At 47.0% G+C, this 18796-nt stretch overlaps 3 protein-coding genes across 6 annotated transcripts in view; 2 read left to right on the plus strand and 1 right to left on the minus strand.

Moving 5' to 3' along the window:
* LOC115559630 (signal-induced proliferation-associated 1-like protein 2) overlaps positions 1-10346 on the minus strand; it is a 92157-nt gene extending 81811 nt beyond the window's left edge. The window contains exon 1 of one of the 4 annotated variants that reach the window (XM_030378594.1): positions 10166-10346. The gene's annotated coding sequence lies outside the window, so the exon portion shown is untranslated. The remainder of the gene's footprint in view (positions 1-10165) is intronic. The other 3 variants (XM_030378592.1, XM_030378593.1, XM_030378595.1) reach the window with 3 other exon arrangements.
* A 650-nt stretch (positions 10347-10996) lies between these two features.
* map10 (microtubule associated protein 10) lies at positions 10997-13829 on the plus strand. Its single transcript, XM_030379548.1, has one exon. The coding sequence runs from the start codon at positions 11077-11079 to the stop codon at positions 13663-13665; it is 2589 nt and encodes an 862-aa protein (XP_030235408.1). The 5' UTR covers positions 10997-11076; the 3' UTR covers positions 13666-13829.
* Positions 13830-13934: 105 nt separating this feature from the next.
* Positions 13935-17262, plus strand: ntpcr (nucleoside-triphosphatase, cancer-related). The gene is made up of 5 exons (XM_030379549.1): positions 13935-14046; positions 14354-14519; positions 14847-14952; positions 15535-15747; positions 16497-17262. Exons 1-5 carry the CDS (start codon positions 14013-14015, stop codon positions 16572-16574), a joined length of 597 nt encoding a protein of 198 aa, XP_030235409.1. The 5' UTR covers positions 13935-14012; the 3' UTR covers positions 16575-17262.
* Positions 17263-18796: the final 1534 nt, after the last annotated feature.

Below are 18796 nucleotides of genomic sequence, written 5' to 3' on the forward strand. Positions count from 1 at the left end.
GGGGGGCCCCCACATTCAGGAGACCTTTGACCTTTCAAACCCATCCAGGCCACTGATCTGATGAGACGCTCTATGAGGGAGGGGGGGAGGGGAGACCGAGGGAGAACGACATAAAAAGATGGATCTAGCAGGAGCCAGAGAGGGAGTCACAGCTCCAGCGCACAATGGAGGTTTTCTTCAAAGGGACTTCTGGTGAATTCCCCGGAGGACTCCTGCAGCACATCAATATGTATTAAAGTCACCGAGACATAAAGGCGAACCCACAGAGCTGTTTAACACATTTCCACTGCACACACACACGTAGAGTAAAAAAAAACTGATGAGCAGCAAGAAAAATATATAAGTGTCTTATAACGTTAGAGCTAGAACAGGCCCATTTGACAACCGCAAACCAAACACAACACAGATTTCCTACTCGGTTCCTCATTGTTATCTGTGAGGAATGTCAAAACGACAGCGTGTCTTGAAGTATCCCACCAGGTGCCTGTTGCTGGCCTAAAGGAATTCACAGTAGGCGACTGTTTACCACCATTAACAAACCACGTGCAAATAAATATGTGTTTGGTTCTTGGACACATTACTAGATAGCAAACAAAACATCGCGTCCAGGCACACAGATGTGACCTCTGGTTCGAATCAGCTGCTTGTCTGGATTTTGCTATCACATTGAAATATGGTCAAATCGTTTGGTTAAACTGTTGGAAAACGCAATATGGATCTCACAGCATATCACCATCAGAAATATCAAGTGCCGAACCAGAAGATGTTTCCCTTTTGACCTTGGACATACCACAACCCTGATCTGAACCGGATAGCCATTAAAACATACCCCTTCCGGCTAGGATGAGCCAGGCTATTTGTTGTGGTTGTTGATGTTTTTGTGGTTGTGGTTGCACGGCAGTGACATAACAAGACAGGATTGAAGTGATGAGGTCTACTGCCAACCGTACACTGACACACAGACAAACTAGGGAATAGATGCCGTTTGAAACGGGGAAGGGGCTCCCCTCAGGGGCTACGCTATCAGAACGCCGTTCAGTGCGGACGATTAAACGGAATGACAGGAAACAATTAACCTATGGTCCCTTTCTCTCTCCGGCTCGCTGCAAAAGGTCAAAAGGTCAACGCCTATGTGGGGGACATCTTGGTGGGAGACCCTAATGAGAATGCGAGTGGTTATCCGAAAACATATCAAAAAGGGGAATGGCTGATGTTCATTTGCCTGGGATCCGACTACAGATTGCACTGTGTACTTTGTAGTCCGAGATAAAATCTTGAGAAATTATACGTTGGAAAAAAAAACGGTCACACTCGACTTGAAGTGTTCATTTAACAGGCAGCTGAGATGTGAATTCAGGGATTCAAAAATCAACTGAATAATATCTTTAAGCAGTTACAATTACAGCCTCTAGAAGACCCTGCACCTGACATTGGCCCTAGCAAACCATTTTTAACCACCTTGGCTGAAGCCCAGCTCGATACAAAAGACACATGTCGCTTATAAAGAGCTGTTTATATTCCATTCAGCTTTACGGTCTCTGTAAACACACCCAGCTGGAAGGTGGCTGCTAGCTAAACACGCAGGGTCGCCGTGGGTTATTATCGTAAGACTGGTCGGCAGGGTCTTTACAGAGACGTCTAGGAATTTGTTAGGCATGGCTCGGTGCGTTACGTAATCTCCCCTTCGCATCAACGACCCTCTTCTTTGCGGAATAAAAAGTCCCCACGTATAGGCTATTCATTCAATGTCACGCGGTGAGTCCCCTCCGGCGCGGGTACCACGGCAACATCAGCCCCAGACGGCCGTTGCTGTCTGGAGTTAAGCCGCGGTGGAAGGAGAGGGGAGGAGCAGGAGGGGCGGGAGTTGATCTACTCAACATTGACGTTCGGTGCGATTGCAAAAGGCAGGAGGAAAGGAGAATCAGGCCACTGTCAGTCTAGATCATTATCCCCGGTCGACAGCCTTTAGAAACCACATGAAAGGAAGGCTATTTCAAATGATAGAGAGGGGCAGGGGAAGAGAACAACAACCACCCAGATGGAATCTACCACTTAGGCTGAACATTAGCCGCGCTTGGCCGAGCCGGTTTTGTCTTAAACACGGTGCACGGCTAAATGCTGGGCATTTCAGCCCAATCCCGTGCCCAGAAGGGTGCAGCAAGCCACTCACTCCCTCGTCACTCTTGAGTCCAGAATCGCTTTTATCCAAACACACAATTAGCTCTAAAGCTATGGAGGCACTAATAGCCACAGTGACATGAGACCCGATGCACCATTCTCATCATTTGGGGAAGAAAATCTTCAATAAGATTACAAATAGAAGAACTAGCTTGGATAAATATAGATATAGATCCAAGCAAGTAATTTCTAATTATGGTTCAGTGATTGATTTCTGCTCGCTGGGTGATGATGGTGAGAAACTCCCATTGTAATCTGATTTATGGACCCTGGGAAAACAGGCTGCACTCACATCCTGCAGCCAGCGTGTTTTGTCAGCATTTTAAGGACAATGAGCGAGTGCACACAAGGAGGAACACTTGTGCAGGGTTGTAAAAACGAAGTGAACATGGAAAAAAATGTACAAAGTAACGCAGGGAAACAATACCAGTGCGCATTCAGTGTGCAGTGCATTCCTCAAGCTATTGTCCTGGAAACAGTGTGTATGGCGACTCAGGCAAGCTTATATACACTCATTACTATGTATTATAATGTCTTTATGCTGTGTTACATTGGATGATCCCGTGCTCTGTGACACTGACGAAGGGTAGAGGACTCTGATGGAGTTTAGTGAAGGATACTCGCTGTTACAGCAACACACAAACACAAACGCACACACGCACGCACACACACACACACACACACACACACACACACACACACACACACACACACACACACACACACACACACACACACACACACACACACACACACACACACACACACACATCCGTCATGGCTCTGCTCCATTTGCTTTGCTAATTACAATCAACTCCCATCTGAAACAGTTCAGTGTACTTTTACGCTCCAAAAGCAACTCATCCGATAACTGTTATGTCCCTGGCATGGATGAGACATTGAAGGACACTGCGAGGGAATGATATGTTGCTGACTCTAAGGACTTTCCTCTTATAGTCAGTATTTTATTCTTATAAAATATATTAAAAGAGTAGTAAAACAAATGGTCATTTTGTACACATACATTTAAAGAGTAGCAAGAGTAAGTTGTATAAAGTGTGACAATAAACTAGGTAACAAGCGGAAATGTCCAATAAAGTGGGTGAAGTGTGTAGGCACAGTCAATGTCCATCATGTCCTATCAAAGGAACAGGAAGGTTATAAAATAAGGCTATGATGTTATAAAAGCTGCCAACACAACCACCCCTCTGTTCTCATGTTTTGTATGATAAGAGCAAAGCCAAAGAAGAGCGGTACTCCCAGTCTATCGCTCAGGGAGCTGGCACTCCTACACCCAGTGCAGGCTGACTCCTCGTCCGAGCCCATTCTTCTCTCGCTACAGTAGGGAAGAGGTATGCACGCCGACTAACCCAGGCCAAATCCCCTCTTATCTCCTATTGGCAGTGGGCTGCGATGAGAGAGGTCAGCTCTTTTGTTCGAGGCCGCCAAGGGGCACACAGGGTGAGTTAACCCCCACGGGTCAGGACTGGTGTCTGGACTTTGTGTCCCGCAGGTTAATGACTGACCAGCGTCCATTCTTTCCATTGTGAAGCCCAGTGACGGACAGATAGACAAAACGTGTGGGGAGGGTAGGCAACTTTCACGGCCCTTTCCTCCCTGGATTCCTGATATGGGACCTGATGATTCCCAGTGGGAACGGGAGCCCTGGACAGGATTCGTCTTTGAGGACACATTTCCTGAAACGTCTTCACTACGGAAACCCCACAGGCTAATATGTGAACTTGAGGTATTAGGCAGTGACAGTGTTTAATGATTGACTCGGTAGGCCAAGGGAGTGGTTCACCCTCTTTTGCACACACAGACTCTGTCAGGCGGTGTTTGCACTACTGACCACCTAGTGCACTTTGCAGCAAACACAAGATCACAAACCAGAGGGCCCGAGGTAAAAACCCATGTGTCAGCAATGAATCCTTCCTTCATACTCCACTAAGGGGTTACATTCAGTCTCTCAGCCACTCGTACCCGTAAGCCAAGGTTCTGTAGAAACCTTCAAGAAACACATTTGAGTCATGACACAACCGCAGAACAAAAAACATGTGATTGATTGATTTGTTGTAGCGCTGACATGTACACTAGTAGCTAGTCTTCACATGGAGCTCCTTTTTCTTTTGTAGCCATTGCATTCCACCTTTGAACCCTTTGAAGCTTCACGTAGTGGCCTTAATAAGCGGTGAAGAGTTTACAACACAAACTGTTTGCCCAGCGCAACAGCCTAAAATAGGCTACCGTCTTAATGACAGAGAGGTATTTCCTTTTGAATCCTAATTGACCTCCCAATGAGGAAGATAGCCATGCGTTATCTTCACCAAGATTGACCCACATTCCAGCCCTTCGGATGGAAAATAAGCCTACATTTGCATAAATCCCACCACATCTTGCATTAGGCTGCGGCATACATTAGCAGAGCATGTGTGTAGGGCTGAGCTTAGCTTAGTGTCGGTGAACGGGTGAGGTCAGCGTCAGGGTTAGGAGGACATCATTTATTCAATCAAGCCGGCAGAAGCTGGCCAGACATGACGTTTTAATGAGTGCATACTCAAAAATGGCTCTAGCTTTGGTGCGTCAAATTTTCGCACCCATTTATAATTCATTAAACCTGTTCTCCTGATCTTATTGACGACGGAAGACGACAAAGAAGCAGCGACATCGGACACAACCCTTCCATTGAGGGCTTTCCAAGGGGGGGGAAGTCGTGCACTCTTCACATCCTTGGGCGGAATTAAAGTAATTTGTCTCTAATCCTGATTCATCATCCATCCATGCATTACTTGTGTAGCTAACGCATGAGCTGGGCCGTGATGGCAAACTGGGTCAGCGGAGGGCTCAACCCCCCCATGACCTCCCAACCCCTCTGCTTCTGGCTCCCACCATCAGCCAACGTTGAAGACCGGCAGACCCTGACCCCAGAGGTCACCGAGGGGTCAACGTCCCGAGCTGGCGTCTCCAGTCCACAGTATCAATTCCCAACCGCCTTCTCAGCATCCCCCTGCTCTGCGAGCCTCGAACCGACACACGACATACAGGAGTTGGGATATTAGGGAATGTACACGCAAGTACTTACAGTGTTGGAAGATGAATATTAATTGAATGAATAACCCGTTACTAATGCAGAGCAACAAGGCCTCATCATATATTGATGGGAAACATTTCCACCTCTGGGTGGTTGCTGGTTGAGATTGGTTCAGATCTATATCAAAGTGTGGCACGCACACACACACACACTGTCTAAAATACATTTGTAAAGAACATTGGCTTCCGTCTGAAGCTTCTATATGAGTTCAACCAACCACCACAACCGAAGTATCACCATTGGCGTGGATCATCTCAGATTAAGCCTGGACATACCGTAATGTACTTGATATTAAAGAGTCTGTGATCCCACAATCGCTTGTGTTGTTGTCAACATGGTAATAGGTCTTACATGACCTTCACCATAGTAATGTAGGCAATTTTGTCAAAGGCAACAGGTGTTGAGTGTTATGTTTTTTTCGCCAAAAACTGTGTGAATGTTCTAATCTGCTAAACTCAAGGTATTTTCTTGACGTCTTAGATCTTTTCCCGAGACACTTCGACGCCGTGGCAAGGGTCACAGACGGCGAGGTGTGTGTGGACGTGTGGAGCTCTGTCTGGGCAGTGGTAAATGTTGATGCCCGCGTCAGAGAGAGTGTTAAGCTTCGCGGAAACTTGTAGTGTAACGCCAGGGTGTTGGGGACACATTTCATATAACATCGCTCATTATAACGCTCATACAAAATGAAGGTCTCGATTTCATGCACAGCGTCTTTCAATAGAACACAAAAGGTACCTAGCTTTGAAAATAATCACACAGTTGTAGCCATGGGGATAACACGCCCCCTCTCCCCAACCCTGAAAACGTGTTGGAAGGCCGTGCCACATTCCATCACATTAAATAGAAATGCAGATTACAGTTTATTAAAAATCCCAAATATGCAGACGTAAAATAACCCGTGTAGAACAACCTGTGTAAAATTGAATCGGTTATCAGTTAATTATAATATGGGCCGGTGTAACAAATACTCTCACTGAAGGGGGCATGCTACCCTCATCCTTCGTAGACAATTGTAATATCACACTAACAGAAGCACTCCATAATAGGAATACATCTTACAATACGCAGCCAGATGTGAGGTTGATTCAGACCAAACCTTATATAACCTGCCATTTTGGCCGGGCCGCTTCAGGGACCTTGTCCATCAGACCATCGCATGACCAAGGCTGGGTACCGTCGTGTAGAGTGCTGTATTGAACAATGCTGTGCATGAAACTCACCTCCCACTGTGGTGACCGTCATTGTGTATGAGCGCTGTAATGGGCGATGTTGTATGAAATGCGACACACAGTCCGGCGATACACCATAAGTGTCAGAGAAGCTTAGCACGCTCTGACGCGTAAATCAACATCTATAATGCACTGGTGCTGCTGCCTCTGTTGATTCATGGCTACATCATTCTGTGGATTCCACTGGCAGGCGGTGTCAGCATTAGACAAAGCAGACAAATTGAGGCGTTTGTCAGATGGTTAGGTTAAGATAGTCTGGGTATTTATGACTTCTTGCTCATTTTCTGGCTGCCTTACTGCCCATCATCGTTTTTTTTTAGCTTTTTCTTACATGGAACTAGCAAAATAAATCAAAACCAGACCCCTTGGCAGAACATGCCGCCGATGCTCTCCAAGAACAAGTAACAAGCAGGAAGAGAGAAGCCACAACATTTAAAGTGGCAGGGTCTCTCACTTGATCAACGGAGGAAGGAACACCCACCCAACGACAACATCTGTGCTTTCCCTGCAGGCCGTGACGGTTAGCTGCTTTAGAACAACTATCAATCCCCACAGCTATTTAAACCAAGCCTGTGACAGGTAAAGGACATAGAGAGAGAGAGAGAGAGAGAGAGAGAAAGAGAGAGAGAGAGAGAGAGAGAGAGAGAGAGGAGAGAGAGAGAGAGAGAGAGAGAGAGAGAGAGAGAGAGAGAGAGAGAGAGAGAGAGAGAGAGAGAGAGAGAGAGAGAGAGAGAGAGAGAGAGAGAGAGAGAGAGAGAGAGAGAGAGAGAGAAAGAGAGAGACTGTGCTTCTCACAACGGGAGCGGCACCATGTGATCCCCAGTCTGCTGGGTGGTTTTGGAGCAACAGGATTTGGTGGCGGCGGGGAAATCTATTGTGAGTCAGGACCAGTCAGAGCAGACCGGGCTTCCTGATCTCTGTCACATGCAGGGGGGGACGCTGTCGGATCTTTGCGGGGCTGGGGGGGGGGGGGGGGGGGGGGTACCAATCCGCTCTGGTAAAAAAAGGAAAGTGCATCATGGCAAAACAAACAATCTCTAAGTCCTAGTTTATTTTTTTCTCGTCCTTCTTCATCCCACCAAGTTCCACATCATCACCAGCACTCTGTCAGCACATTGGCAGCAAAGCACCGTGGGAAAAGAAGGGAACCAGGGTGACAGGAGGCTGGGAGGAGCTCATACCAGCCGGTGCTTGGTACACCGGTGGGGGGGGGTTTGGGATTCAGGGGAACTGGGGAAAGTGCTGCAGCAGCTCTTCAGACATCTACCAGGGGAGGAGTGGGTTAAGGCTGGCTATATGAGGTACACAGCGACAGGACCGAGGCCAGGCAATACTAGTGGAGTGGCTCAAACCAAGGTGGATCGAATGATATCTTATAGGAGCTATGCTATGATGATAGCCCCGTGGGCATGGCAAACAGAGCTGTTTCAGCTCTGGACCAGACAGGAGCCACCATTGTTCATCCACACCGAACACACACACACCCATTGTGAACATCACTTTATTGTGAAAAGCATAACACTTATTGGTTAAGGCTCCGTTACATGATGCAGTGCCAAGTCTTGACAGAGTGCCTGTGTCTAGCTCATGAAAGCCCATTTGTAATCTGTTATCATCTACGACAAAACGTTTATGATATTATTTTTTTTAAGTGAACAGCCTCTATCAGACGTTCCCTGCAGGGAGACATCCTTGATGTACTGAACTCTTCAAAACCGAAACCAACATGAGCAGAAATAAAGAGCAAGGGTTGAGTTTGTTCATGTGTACTTTGATCTTGTTACAGTTAGGTCAAGATGTCACGGTCTAAAGCAAAAGCTATGCAAATTTAGTTGAAATGCTATGCAGGATTACTGTGGCGTCCACGTGACTTTGAGAGAAAGAACCGAATCCCAGGGAAAACATGTTTTTAATTATGTATAACATGAAACATTCATGGCCCTGCATACTACAGTGATATGTTCCATTCATTCTAAAGATGAATCGCTTCTGCATGCATCAACAATAACTCGATAATAGAAAAATGCTCCTCTTCACGTAGCCACATCAATTATTCTCATTCAGAGGCGAGGTCAATTTCGAGATATCCCGGGAATTTGATGAATTGGGTTCAAATGGAATTGCCTGAGCCTCCCATGTCGGGATATGAGAGGAGTTTGGCAAAGGTGGAAAAAATATATTTTTAGTACTTAAAAGGAGGAACTTACTGGAGGTTAAAATAAGTGCAGTGCTGTTGAAACATGAAATGAAACACTGAAAAATAAATGAACAAAAGCGTTTCATTCATTTCAACACCCAATGTCAGACACATAAATCTAAGCAAGCCTACGTGAAAACACTTCAAAAGAAGGCTCCTTGTTTGGGCTGGAGCTAAGAGAATTGAAAGAGCCTTCTTGTTTTCCTTCATGCTATATTCAATCTGCGTTTGGGCTTGACTTCCTATGGGAAATACAGTTAGATATATGGACAGCGAACCAACATCCTTTCACTTGTATGCTCTCCCTGTGGACTGTTCTGTGTGTGTGTGTGTGTGTGTGTGTGTGTGTGTGTGTGTGTGTGTGTGTGTGTGTGTGTGTGTGTGTGTGTGTGTGTGTGTGTGTGTGTGTGTGTGTGTGTGTGTGTGTGTGTGTGTGTGTGTGTGTGTGCGTGTGTTTGCTGAGGCAACGAGCAGCCGTAGCCAACCGTACCACAGCATAGATGTCGAGCCTTCCTGAACCGTCTTGAGACATCTCTACCGCTGTGATTTACTGAGAAGCCGTAATGTTGATTCAGGTTTACTTAAACAGGGTCACTTATAGGTTACACTGATATAGAGCTAAATATTTGCAGCCAGATGACAGCCCATCCTCCCTATCGCGTTTTTGGACAAAAAAGAGGTGTCTTAACATAGGCTGTGCTGACCAAATAAATATGGACCTAAATACCTTACGCAGCTGAGTTTACATCGGGGAGCTTGTGTTGGCTCTATTCGGAGTGACCGGTGGGAACACTGGTCGCCCCCTACTGTTATATGGTAGCATTCCAGTGGGAAATTTGTACAAAGAAATTATTCTTCAGCAAAACACACGCTCGCACCACACACACAAACACACACGCAAAGACGAGTACGCACGCACGCACGCACACACGTACATCTACATCCGCACACACACACACACACACACACACACACACACACACACACACACACACACACACACACACACACACACACACACACACACACACACACACACACACACACACATCCCTGTACACAACTGTGTGTGTGTGTGTGTGTGTGTGTGTGTGTGTGTGTGTGTGTGTGTGTGTGTGTGTGTGTGTGTGTGCGTGTGAGTGTTCGTGTGCGTGTGTGTGTGTGTGTGTGTGTGTGTGTGTGTGTGTGTGCGTGTGTGTGTGTCAACTAATAAATAGGTGTTTTTCAGCAATGCTTTCTTTTTCTGAAACATGTGGGGTTAATTCTTTACATGTTTCTGTCTGAACACATACACCTTGTGGTCTCGCTGGAGTTGTTCTCTCTAGATCCGGAGTTCAGATCCGAACCATCATTCTGCCATAAGTTTCTATACACCATTCTCCACAGTCTGCCAGCGAGAAGCGCAGTGAAACCGCTCCACTTCTCTTGTTCTCTAGTTCCCCTCTAAATAATAAAGATGGGTCCTCTTACCTTCAACAAAACCAACGCCTCCCTGCAGCCACACGCCGGTGAGGTTAGTTATCCTTAACGAAAGCCCGGTTACCACGGCGATATCGCTCTCCCATCTCCTCCCAGCTTCCAAAGTGAAGTAGTGGAGAGGATCGCTGCATCCATCCAGGAGCGGTGATGACAACAAGCACCAGACTCCTCCTCCCGAGAGGCTGGGACTCGTCTGATGGACTAATGGTCAAGATAATCCTGTTGAAAGAAAAATAAACAGTTGGGTCATGTGAAGTTATGAGAAGAGCTGTGTGATGTGAACGGGTGAATGCCAACTCATAAAAAGGCAAAATATAAGTAAAATGTGATAACAAATTAGCCTGGGTGCCACTGGGTGATTCCCATCTAACCGGGAATGTCTCATCACAAAGCACTATAGTGGCACCATCTGGTGATTTCATATAGTGTTTTCCCCCGGTGTGTCAATAAAACGCTGCCTTCTTCTGTGTGAGTATCGTCGCTGATTTTGCATTGGATGATTTTTTACTAAAAGCTGAAAATGAATTGTCTGCAAAGAAGAAGTCGGCCTTGCTTCTTGTGAAATATCACTAAACAAATATTTAATAAATTGTAATTAATAAGTAATAGTGTATGTTATTCGAAAGATAAACCATAAAAGGGCGTTAAAGGGAAATCAAATCATCGTTTTTATTCCCACTAGAATAAACGACTCGTCCCATTCGTACTCTTGGCAGTGTTGCCAGATTGGGACCGATTTTCAGCCAAATCTGGCAACACTATCTGAAGCGCGCTGATCCCAATCTGGCAACGCTGCCAACACTGGGATGCGGTGACGTCACACGTCCGCGCCGCGTTTCCATGGCGCCGGGGAGAAGCCCTGTACGATAGTTGGGATTAGCATGGTAGCATGAAACGTCAACATGTCCGCAAAAGTAAACAATGAAACTCATGAAACTCTGTTCTCCTTTGAGGTTTTGGTAGATTACATCCGCATCGAGAGCAAACACGTTTCTGGTGAACTGGCGCTTGCGTTGCGACTTCTGGACTTCCCCACTTTGATCGTGTATCAGCCAGAGAAGAGCCAGAGAAGACCCAAGGAGCTTCATGGGGATGATGGAGGAGAACCAGGAGAGCAAGCAGCGGGTCTACCATCGTTTAGGGGCGACCACGTGTTTCGTAAAGGGAAGTCTTGCTTGTTCAAAATCAGTATGGAGGCGCTGCATAGCCAGCTCGCGGACACGCCCCTCTATGCCATGGTGCTGGACGTCAGAGGAGAGGTCCCGACCTTAGTGGGAACCTCTCTCATCCCACTGGCACAACTCGTGGGCAAAATACGGCTGGATGTGAACGCTCGTGGTATTTCCAATCCCTCCTCTCATGGGGAAAAGGGCCATATTGGCATATTAAACCTAATGGGGGATAGAATTGGAGTGATGTGTCTGAAGTATAAACTCTTGAGTCTGGGGACTAGTTTACTGCCTCATATTTTAGAAAAGAGGACACATGTCATAAGCAGCATACATGACACACGACGTGAGCATGTGCAGATGGACGTGGAGGAGGACACTTGTTTTACACATCCATTATCCTGTGGGAAGATCAAATCGTCAGATCTTCACGATGAATCCCTCTTCGGAGACAGACAATCTAATCAGAAGTGTGACGCAACGAGGGATGAGCGTGCTTGCGTTGCCACTCAGACAGAACCCATGCCAAGGCTCAACGCTAACCCACCGGCCTGGGTGGCATCCTGTCCTTTTGAGGAGAATCCCAACGTGTTCTGTCCCCCCAACCTGTTCTACAGCAGCTCAGGAGAGGAGACGGGGACCAGCCCATGTGTGGATGAGTTGGAGGGTGTGTTTGAGGTGGAAGGTGTGGAGCGCTTCACACCTGAAGCTATAGAACACCCTACACCTCAGACAGCTTCAGCACTAGAGCATGACACGAACAGCCACAAACAAGAAGATCCGAATGGGCTTATGCAGAATTTCCCCTTGGAGACGTTAAGACAGTTGCCTTTATTGAATGCTCTTCTGGTTGAGCTGTCACAACTGACCAGGCAGGGAGTTCAACAGCCCTTGTCTATTCATCCCCACCTAGCATGGATTTACAGTCCCACCCTGGCACAGCCGCTGGTGGCGGCAGGCACAAACTCAACAGCACCGACACAACAGCCGAACACACCAAGACAGAAGACAGATCCCAGGTTAGGAGGCGGATCCGAAACACACATGGAGCCTGTGTCCAAAAAAAATAACGACACAAAGAGAAGCAACACATCTGCGGGAAGAACACTGAAATATGGAACAACGAGAACGTTCCAGCTCAGGCTGAAGCGAATCCCACCAGGACAGGCGAAACACAGAGAGTGCCTGGGCATACAGTCTCTATCCCAGACGACTAAGAGCCCCGCAGACAACAAAAAACACACCGGCCTATTAAAACACGACAGAGGGAAAACAGCAGTGAACCAGACGGCTAGTGTTGATGAGGAGGTAGAGGCGGTGATTCACAGCTTGGCCGGTGACTCAGCCGCCAGCCCAGCGGGCCGACTGCACATGTACGAGCATCAGTCAAAGCCCGCTGGGGAAACGTTCAAAGTGGAGATGGCCGGCAAAGGACCTCAAAAGCATTCTCTGCGTTCAGAATCCAACACGAAACGTATCCCAGCTAACGGTGTGGGAGATGAAGACGCCGCCGCACTCGGGCGAGGCGACGACGGCCACGGGGGATCGACTCAAACACGACCGCTCGCTGATAGGACGACGGAGGAGGAGGAGGCGGACCACGACGGACGCAGCAGCAGAAGCAGCAGCCGTAGCAGCAGCAGGCTATGGAGCCCCCACTCAACGCACCGGAGCGCCAGCAGCCGTGGCAGAAGAGGAGGAGGAGGAGGAGGAGGTGACGAAGAACAGTACATGGATGACTTCAACAGTCTGGACCCCAGTGAGGGGCGGTCCCCGGACCCTCTGAGCAGCCCTGAGTCCGGCCTAGCCCCCCTGGGCCGGTCGAGGAGGTTCTCTGAGTCGCCAGGGTCATCCCTGGAGGCGGGGTCAAATGGGCCCCTGTGGAGGGGCCCCCCGCTCCCCGTCCCCGTGGGGGCCCGGGGCTCCCCACAGCGCTCTCTGAGGGCCACGCACATCATCCGGCCCCGCACACAAGTCTCAGCGCTCAGCGTTTCCTCAGACGACGACTACGACGGAGGGAGGTCTGTTCGTTCGTCCCGGACGGTAGTGCGATCCAGCCCACAGACGCGGGGGCCCGGCGGGGACCACGGCGGGGCCCCCAGGAGCTCGGTCACCGAGAGCCTCCGGTCGTCCAGGGGCCGTCTGAGTGACTCGGCCCAGAGCAGCGGCCCAGCTGGGGGGCTCTCCGCTGACTCTGACGCGTCCTATGACTCATGTGAGGTGGAGGAACTGAGAGATGGGCTTGGGTCCCTTGATTTGAAAATAAATTATCAACACGTCTCTGAGCTGGTAGCCAACAAGCTTCCTGGATACACTCTTTAATGGACTGTATCATTTAGTACAAAATGATGTATTTTTGCATTTTGTTTAGTTGAGGTACACTCATATTCAGGCCTATGTGGATGTTTTGGAGAAAAATAAATAATCCTTTGGTTAAAACAATGTGTACATGTGAACTACTTAAATCTTATACCGCATTCTCAATTACCAAAGATGACTGATGGGAAAATTGTTGGGACATTATTATCGTAACCAATGCAAATATGTTTGAACAGCATTCACTTGGATGAATGATGTCATAAGAAAGGGCGCCCCCCGAATGCGCTTGCGCAGAAGAGTACGGAAGTACAGCAGCTTGGACACATAAACAAACGTTGCTGCCCGCCGCGATGTTTAAACACGTTTTCCTGACAGGACCTCCAGGTATATCATCCTTTGTTGTGACATGTCGTTAAACCCTCCTCGCTTAAATAAAACACCATCCAGAATGAACCGCGGGGCTGGCCATGCTTGCAAAATAACATAATATAAGCTGCTGCAGTGATGCACTTTATCATTTATTTATCACACTTCAAAGATCTAAGCATTTACAACCTGGATACTATATTATACATGTCCGAGGTGATCACTTGATAAACATGTAACCAACAGTTACCAATGAAATAATGATACGGCCCCTTATGTTAGGAGTCCATGTGAATGAATAACACTTTATTGGGGGAACTAACAGGCGTGGGGAAGACCACCCTGGTCCGGAAGGCCAGCGAGGCCTTGGCATCGTCCGGTGCCGCCGTAGGGGGCTTCTACACCGAGGAGGTCCGGGAGGGGGGCCGCCGGGTGGGGTTCGACGTCGTCGTGACCACGACAGGAGAGCGAGGCTGCCTGTCCAGAATCAAGTAGGCTGCTGTTCGGCCAATTTATGCGTCTGATTCTTGTCAAATTTCGCTGATTGACGACGTATTGTAACGCCTTTATTTAAGTTTTCAGGGGGACAGCATGTAGATAGACCAATTGCCTCTATCAAACGGTGCTCCCACTACAGAATCACGTTATTTTACGCCACTACTACTCGCCCCATGTAAATTATAAGAATATGGGGAGCATGTTTTGTTGCCGTATTATAAAGTCTTTATTGAATGTTTCAGGCTGATCTTCTGATATAACCCATGATATGGTTCATTAGTATAGCCTCCATGTACCTGACCCTCCCTTCCATACTACAGAGACCCTGCCGCCTCTGCGTCTCAGGGAGGCCGGGAGTATAAGGTCGGCCAGTATGTGGTTGATTTAACATCATTTGAAAACCTGTCTCTTCCACTCTTCAGAAGTGTAAGCCGTCCCAAGGTTGTTTCTTTATGTGCAAGCCAACATGAATAGGTAGCGATACATACCTCAGTGCGTTTTATTTCACAAACCCTCAGAAGGTTTTAGTATTGACGGTGTAATTAAAGGGAAAGGCAGACATTCCAGAGTGACACCTATAAGTGATCCTGGTGCCGACTGTCTGTCACTGGCTTCGATTACACACCTGCTTGTAAACTGCCTCATGTTTGTTGAGAGACATGTTAAGGAACATTCGAATGTTTGTTGACTCTATTAGCAAAAGGAAAATTAACAACGTTGATGCTTTGATACATCAAACAAACCACAATGATTGATGCATTGCAAAAGCACAAAATAATCATGTTATGCTAATTTACATTATGCATTTCAACTTTTCTTTTACTTTTGAGTACAACACAATATAGTCAATATAGCTTGCTGTTTTGCATCAAGAGGAAAAGGACACGCAAGTGATTTGTAGTCTTTATTTCGGGAACAACTGGCACCCTTTAAATCTCCTCAGAGGGGTCCAGAATAGGTCCTCACCCCGACAAGGAGGCTGCCTAACAGGAACACTTCTCCTCCCAGATGGGCTTGCCGACCCAGGGGGACGGCAGGAAGGTGTTTGTGATTGACGAGATTGGGAAAATGGAGCTCTTCAGCCAGCCATTCATCCGGGAGGTGAGACAGACCCTGGATAGTCCTCGCTGTGCTATTCTGGGCACCATTCCCATCTCCAGGGGCCCGCCGCCGGCTCTGGTTGAAGAGGTACGAGGCCGGAGTGACGTCAGGGTCTTCACGGTGAGAACCCCCTCCTACTCTCGCAGCGCCAACCTCCTTAACGCGTATTTGGGCCAGTGTCACGCAGTGGATCCCCGTGGCTGTTGGACGGGAGTCAGCCACAGCTTTTTACAAGCAGGGCTTTGTGGACAATCTGCTTTACTCACATCAACTCGCATACAGTGAAAGGGTGCGAAGCCAGTGTGATTCAGATCATATCACTGAGGGGGCATGAAGCCAGCTTGATTCAGATCGTATCACTGAAATGGGGGGGGGGGGGGGGGGCAGCGTGGTTCAGATCATATTACTGAAGGGGCATGACCCCAGCGTGATTCGGATCCTATTACAGGGATTTACTTTGAAATTATGCGTGACTGATTTTACAACAATAGTCTCAAAACATTTTGTGCGAGCTGAATTATCCTCGTCTAGTTTTACACCTGAAGCTGCTCATATATTTAGGTGGGAAATGAGGTTAGTGTCTCGGTATTGAATATAATTTGGAAGATAATTTGCCCCAATTATTTATTTTGTTATGTTTCCATGAGTCACAGAACACCATAATTATAATCAACACTTTTCTTCATCTCAAAGTAAACAAATACAAAAGTAAAACACACATCAATTCACATCAACTTCAATGGCTTTTTTTGCTTCACCAACCTTAAGCATTGGCGGATCGTTATTTTGGATCATTCTACAAATATTGGCCAAGTATTTTCTGATTCTAATACTGCCTGTCTCTTTGTTTGTCATATATGTCGTTTCAGGTGTCTAAAGACAACAGAGATGTCATTCTCCCGGACATTGTGTCAGCAGTACAAGAGTGTCTAACGCACTCCTCATGAAGATGCAGCCCAGAATGATTGTTTTTACCCGGGGAATCGCATGGAAATTCTGTCGAAAGAAACTCATGATCTTACAGTTGCGACAGCTGAAGGTTTGTGTGCAGTGTGTCAAAAGCAATGAGTTTATATATGAAAATAACTAAAGCTGTCACGACTGCTGAGTATAGCAGTTGTCAACTATATGCTTATACTATATGCTTTGACAATATATGTCATATTTTCATATCGGTTATGATGTTGTATAATATTTGGCTCTCCTTTTTACAAGAACTGAAACGCCTAAATGTTAATTTTCTTTTTGTTTCTATGGAGTGAATCTTGGTTCTCTCTTGCCAATCGAAAGATGTGCTCATGCAGAGAGAACAATTCATATTTAAGGGTATAACAGGATGTTATCCTTTCCCTTCATACACCAACATTGATCTTTTATTTGCCCTCATTAAAAACAATATGCGGTCATAGTACCCATATTGTTTTGAGCATTAATGAGATTGAGAGGTCATGAGTTTAAGTGATCACAGCACCAGCTACTTACCTAGTTAGGTATGCTAAATGCAATTATCTTCCAGTTGATGTGTAATTACCACACCCCTTTATAGACACATTTTTGATTATAAGTTTTTCATTTGGAGGAATATGAGATGGCATATACTCTATGTGTTCAATAAAACCTTGGGGAATGATAAAATGGTAGTCTGAAGTCACTGTTGTTGACCAATGTTTTCCGTGTGAATTCTGTCATATGACCTGGGTCACAGATTATTATGTTACAGGATTTTGTATACTAATGGAGTTACCAGAGCGTTGTCCGCAGAGCGACTAGATGTTAAAAGCCAGCCTTGATAAGCATGTGTCCCTTTCAACCATCAACAGACCGCAGTACGTTGGAAGGGTCAGATTAATCGGATTTACTGGCGGCACTCCAATAAATATAAGTATTATTTCTATTTTTATAGCTAAGGCGTGTGTATAGACTAGAGCATATAGAATAGCAGTGGATTGTTTTTAAGCCTAAAAGTGTCAAGGGGTCCTTCCAAAGTGAAAACCCAGAGAGTCCTCAGTTGTCCTGGTTTCCTGTTGTTTATCTACGGCTAATGCTATTTGTGTAACTGTTGTAACCTGTCAGGCTGGCTCAGGATTGGCTGCCAGCTGTGATCTGTGTCCGACTCTCTGCTGGGGCAGCATCTGCCCTGGCAGCCTGCTGCAGCTCCTCTGGACCGATCTCCACTCACAGTCCCAGTCCAGCGCCTCAAAGTCAGAACCTGAACTTTAGGGTACTTTGGGTCAGACGCCAACGCTGTATTGTCTTTACATTAACATAAACATTTAGCGACTTACAACCATTTCTACACACACAGACGGGGGAGTCAACCATGCAAGGCGACCACCAGCTCATCTGGAACAGTTAGGGCTTAGGTGTCTTGCTCAAGGACACCTCGACACCTCTCGGAGACGGGGAATGAAGTAGTAACCTTCCGGTTACAAGTCAACCCGCTCTACCTCCTGAGCTACTGCCATTCATCCGTTACATTGAGACCTGCGCTCTTGGTATCCGATCAATCTGGCATCGTTGACCAGAATACCATCACTGACTAGACCGATGGGCCGATGTTGTGGTTTATCTGGGGGGGAGCTGAGATGGGCCAGATACTTCTATCAAGGGCACTCTGACTCACCCCTTGTGCAGGACTGTGAATCGAGTTCACTCTCCAGGAGGGTGGCAGATGGGTTACGTAATCCAGTGGAGATGACCACAGAGCCGTGCCAAGGCCTTGTGGTCATCTTTCTCAGCCGATTTCACACAATCAGGCTGCCAGCATGTTAGTGTGTGAACGCCGGCGACTGAGGGAGCATATGCACGTGTGTGTGAGTGTAAGATCGTACGTACCTTGTACTGTACTGTGATATATTATGGTGATTGCATTTATTTATGATCTAAAGTAGTGTGGACTTGGTAGCCATCGAGGAGATGTTTTTGTAAGCACATTAATTCATACATTTGCAAACATTCTCCACGTATGCTTTTCTTTTATCTTTGATCCACTTTCTCTCTCTGTCTCTCTGTCTCTCTCTCTCTCTCTCTCTCTCTCTCTCTCTCTCTCTCTCTCTCTCTCTCTCTCTCTCTCTCTCTCTCTCTCTCTCTCTCTCTCTCTCTCTCTCTCTCTCTCTCACTCTCTCTCTCTTTCAAAGAAACACAGAATTGTTGTTGTTCTGATTTCCCC

Source organism: Gadus morhua, chromosome 15, assembly GCF_902167405.1.
Source record: "Gadus morhua chromosome 15, gadMor3.0, whole genome shotgun sequence".
Taxonomy (NCBI): domain Eukaryota; kingdom Metazoa; phylum Chordata; class Actinopteri; order Gadiformes; family Gadidae; genus Gadus; species Gadus morhua.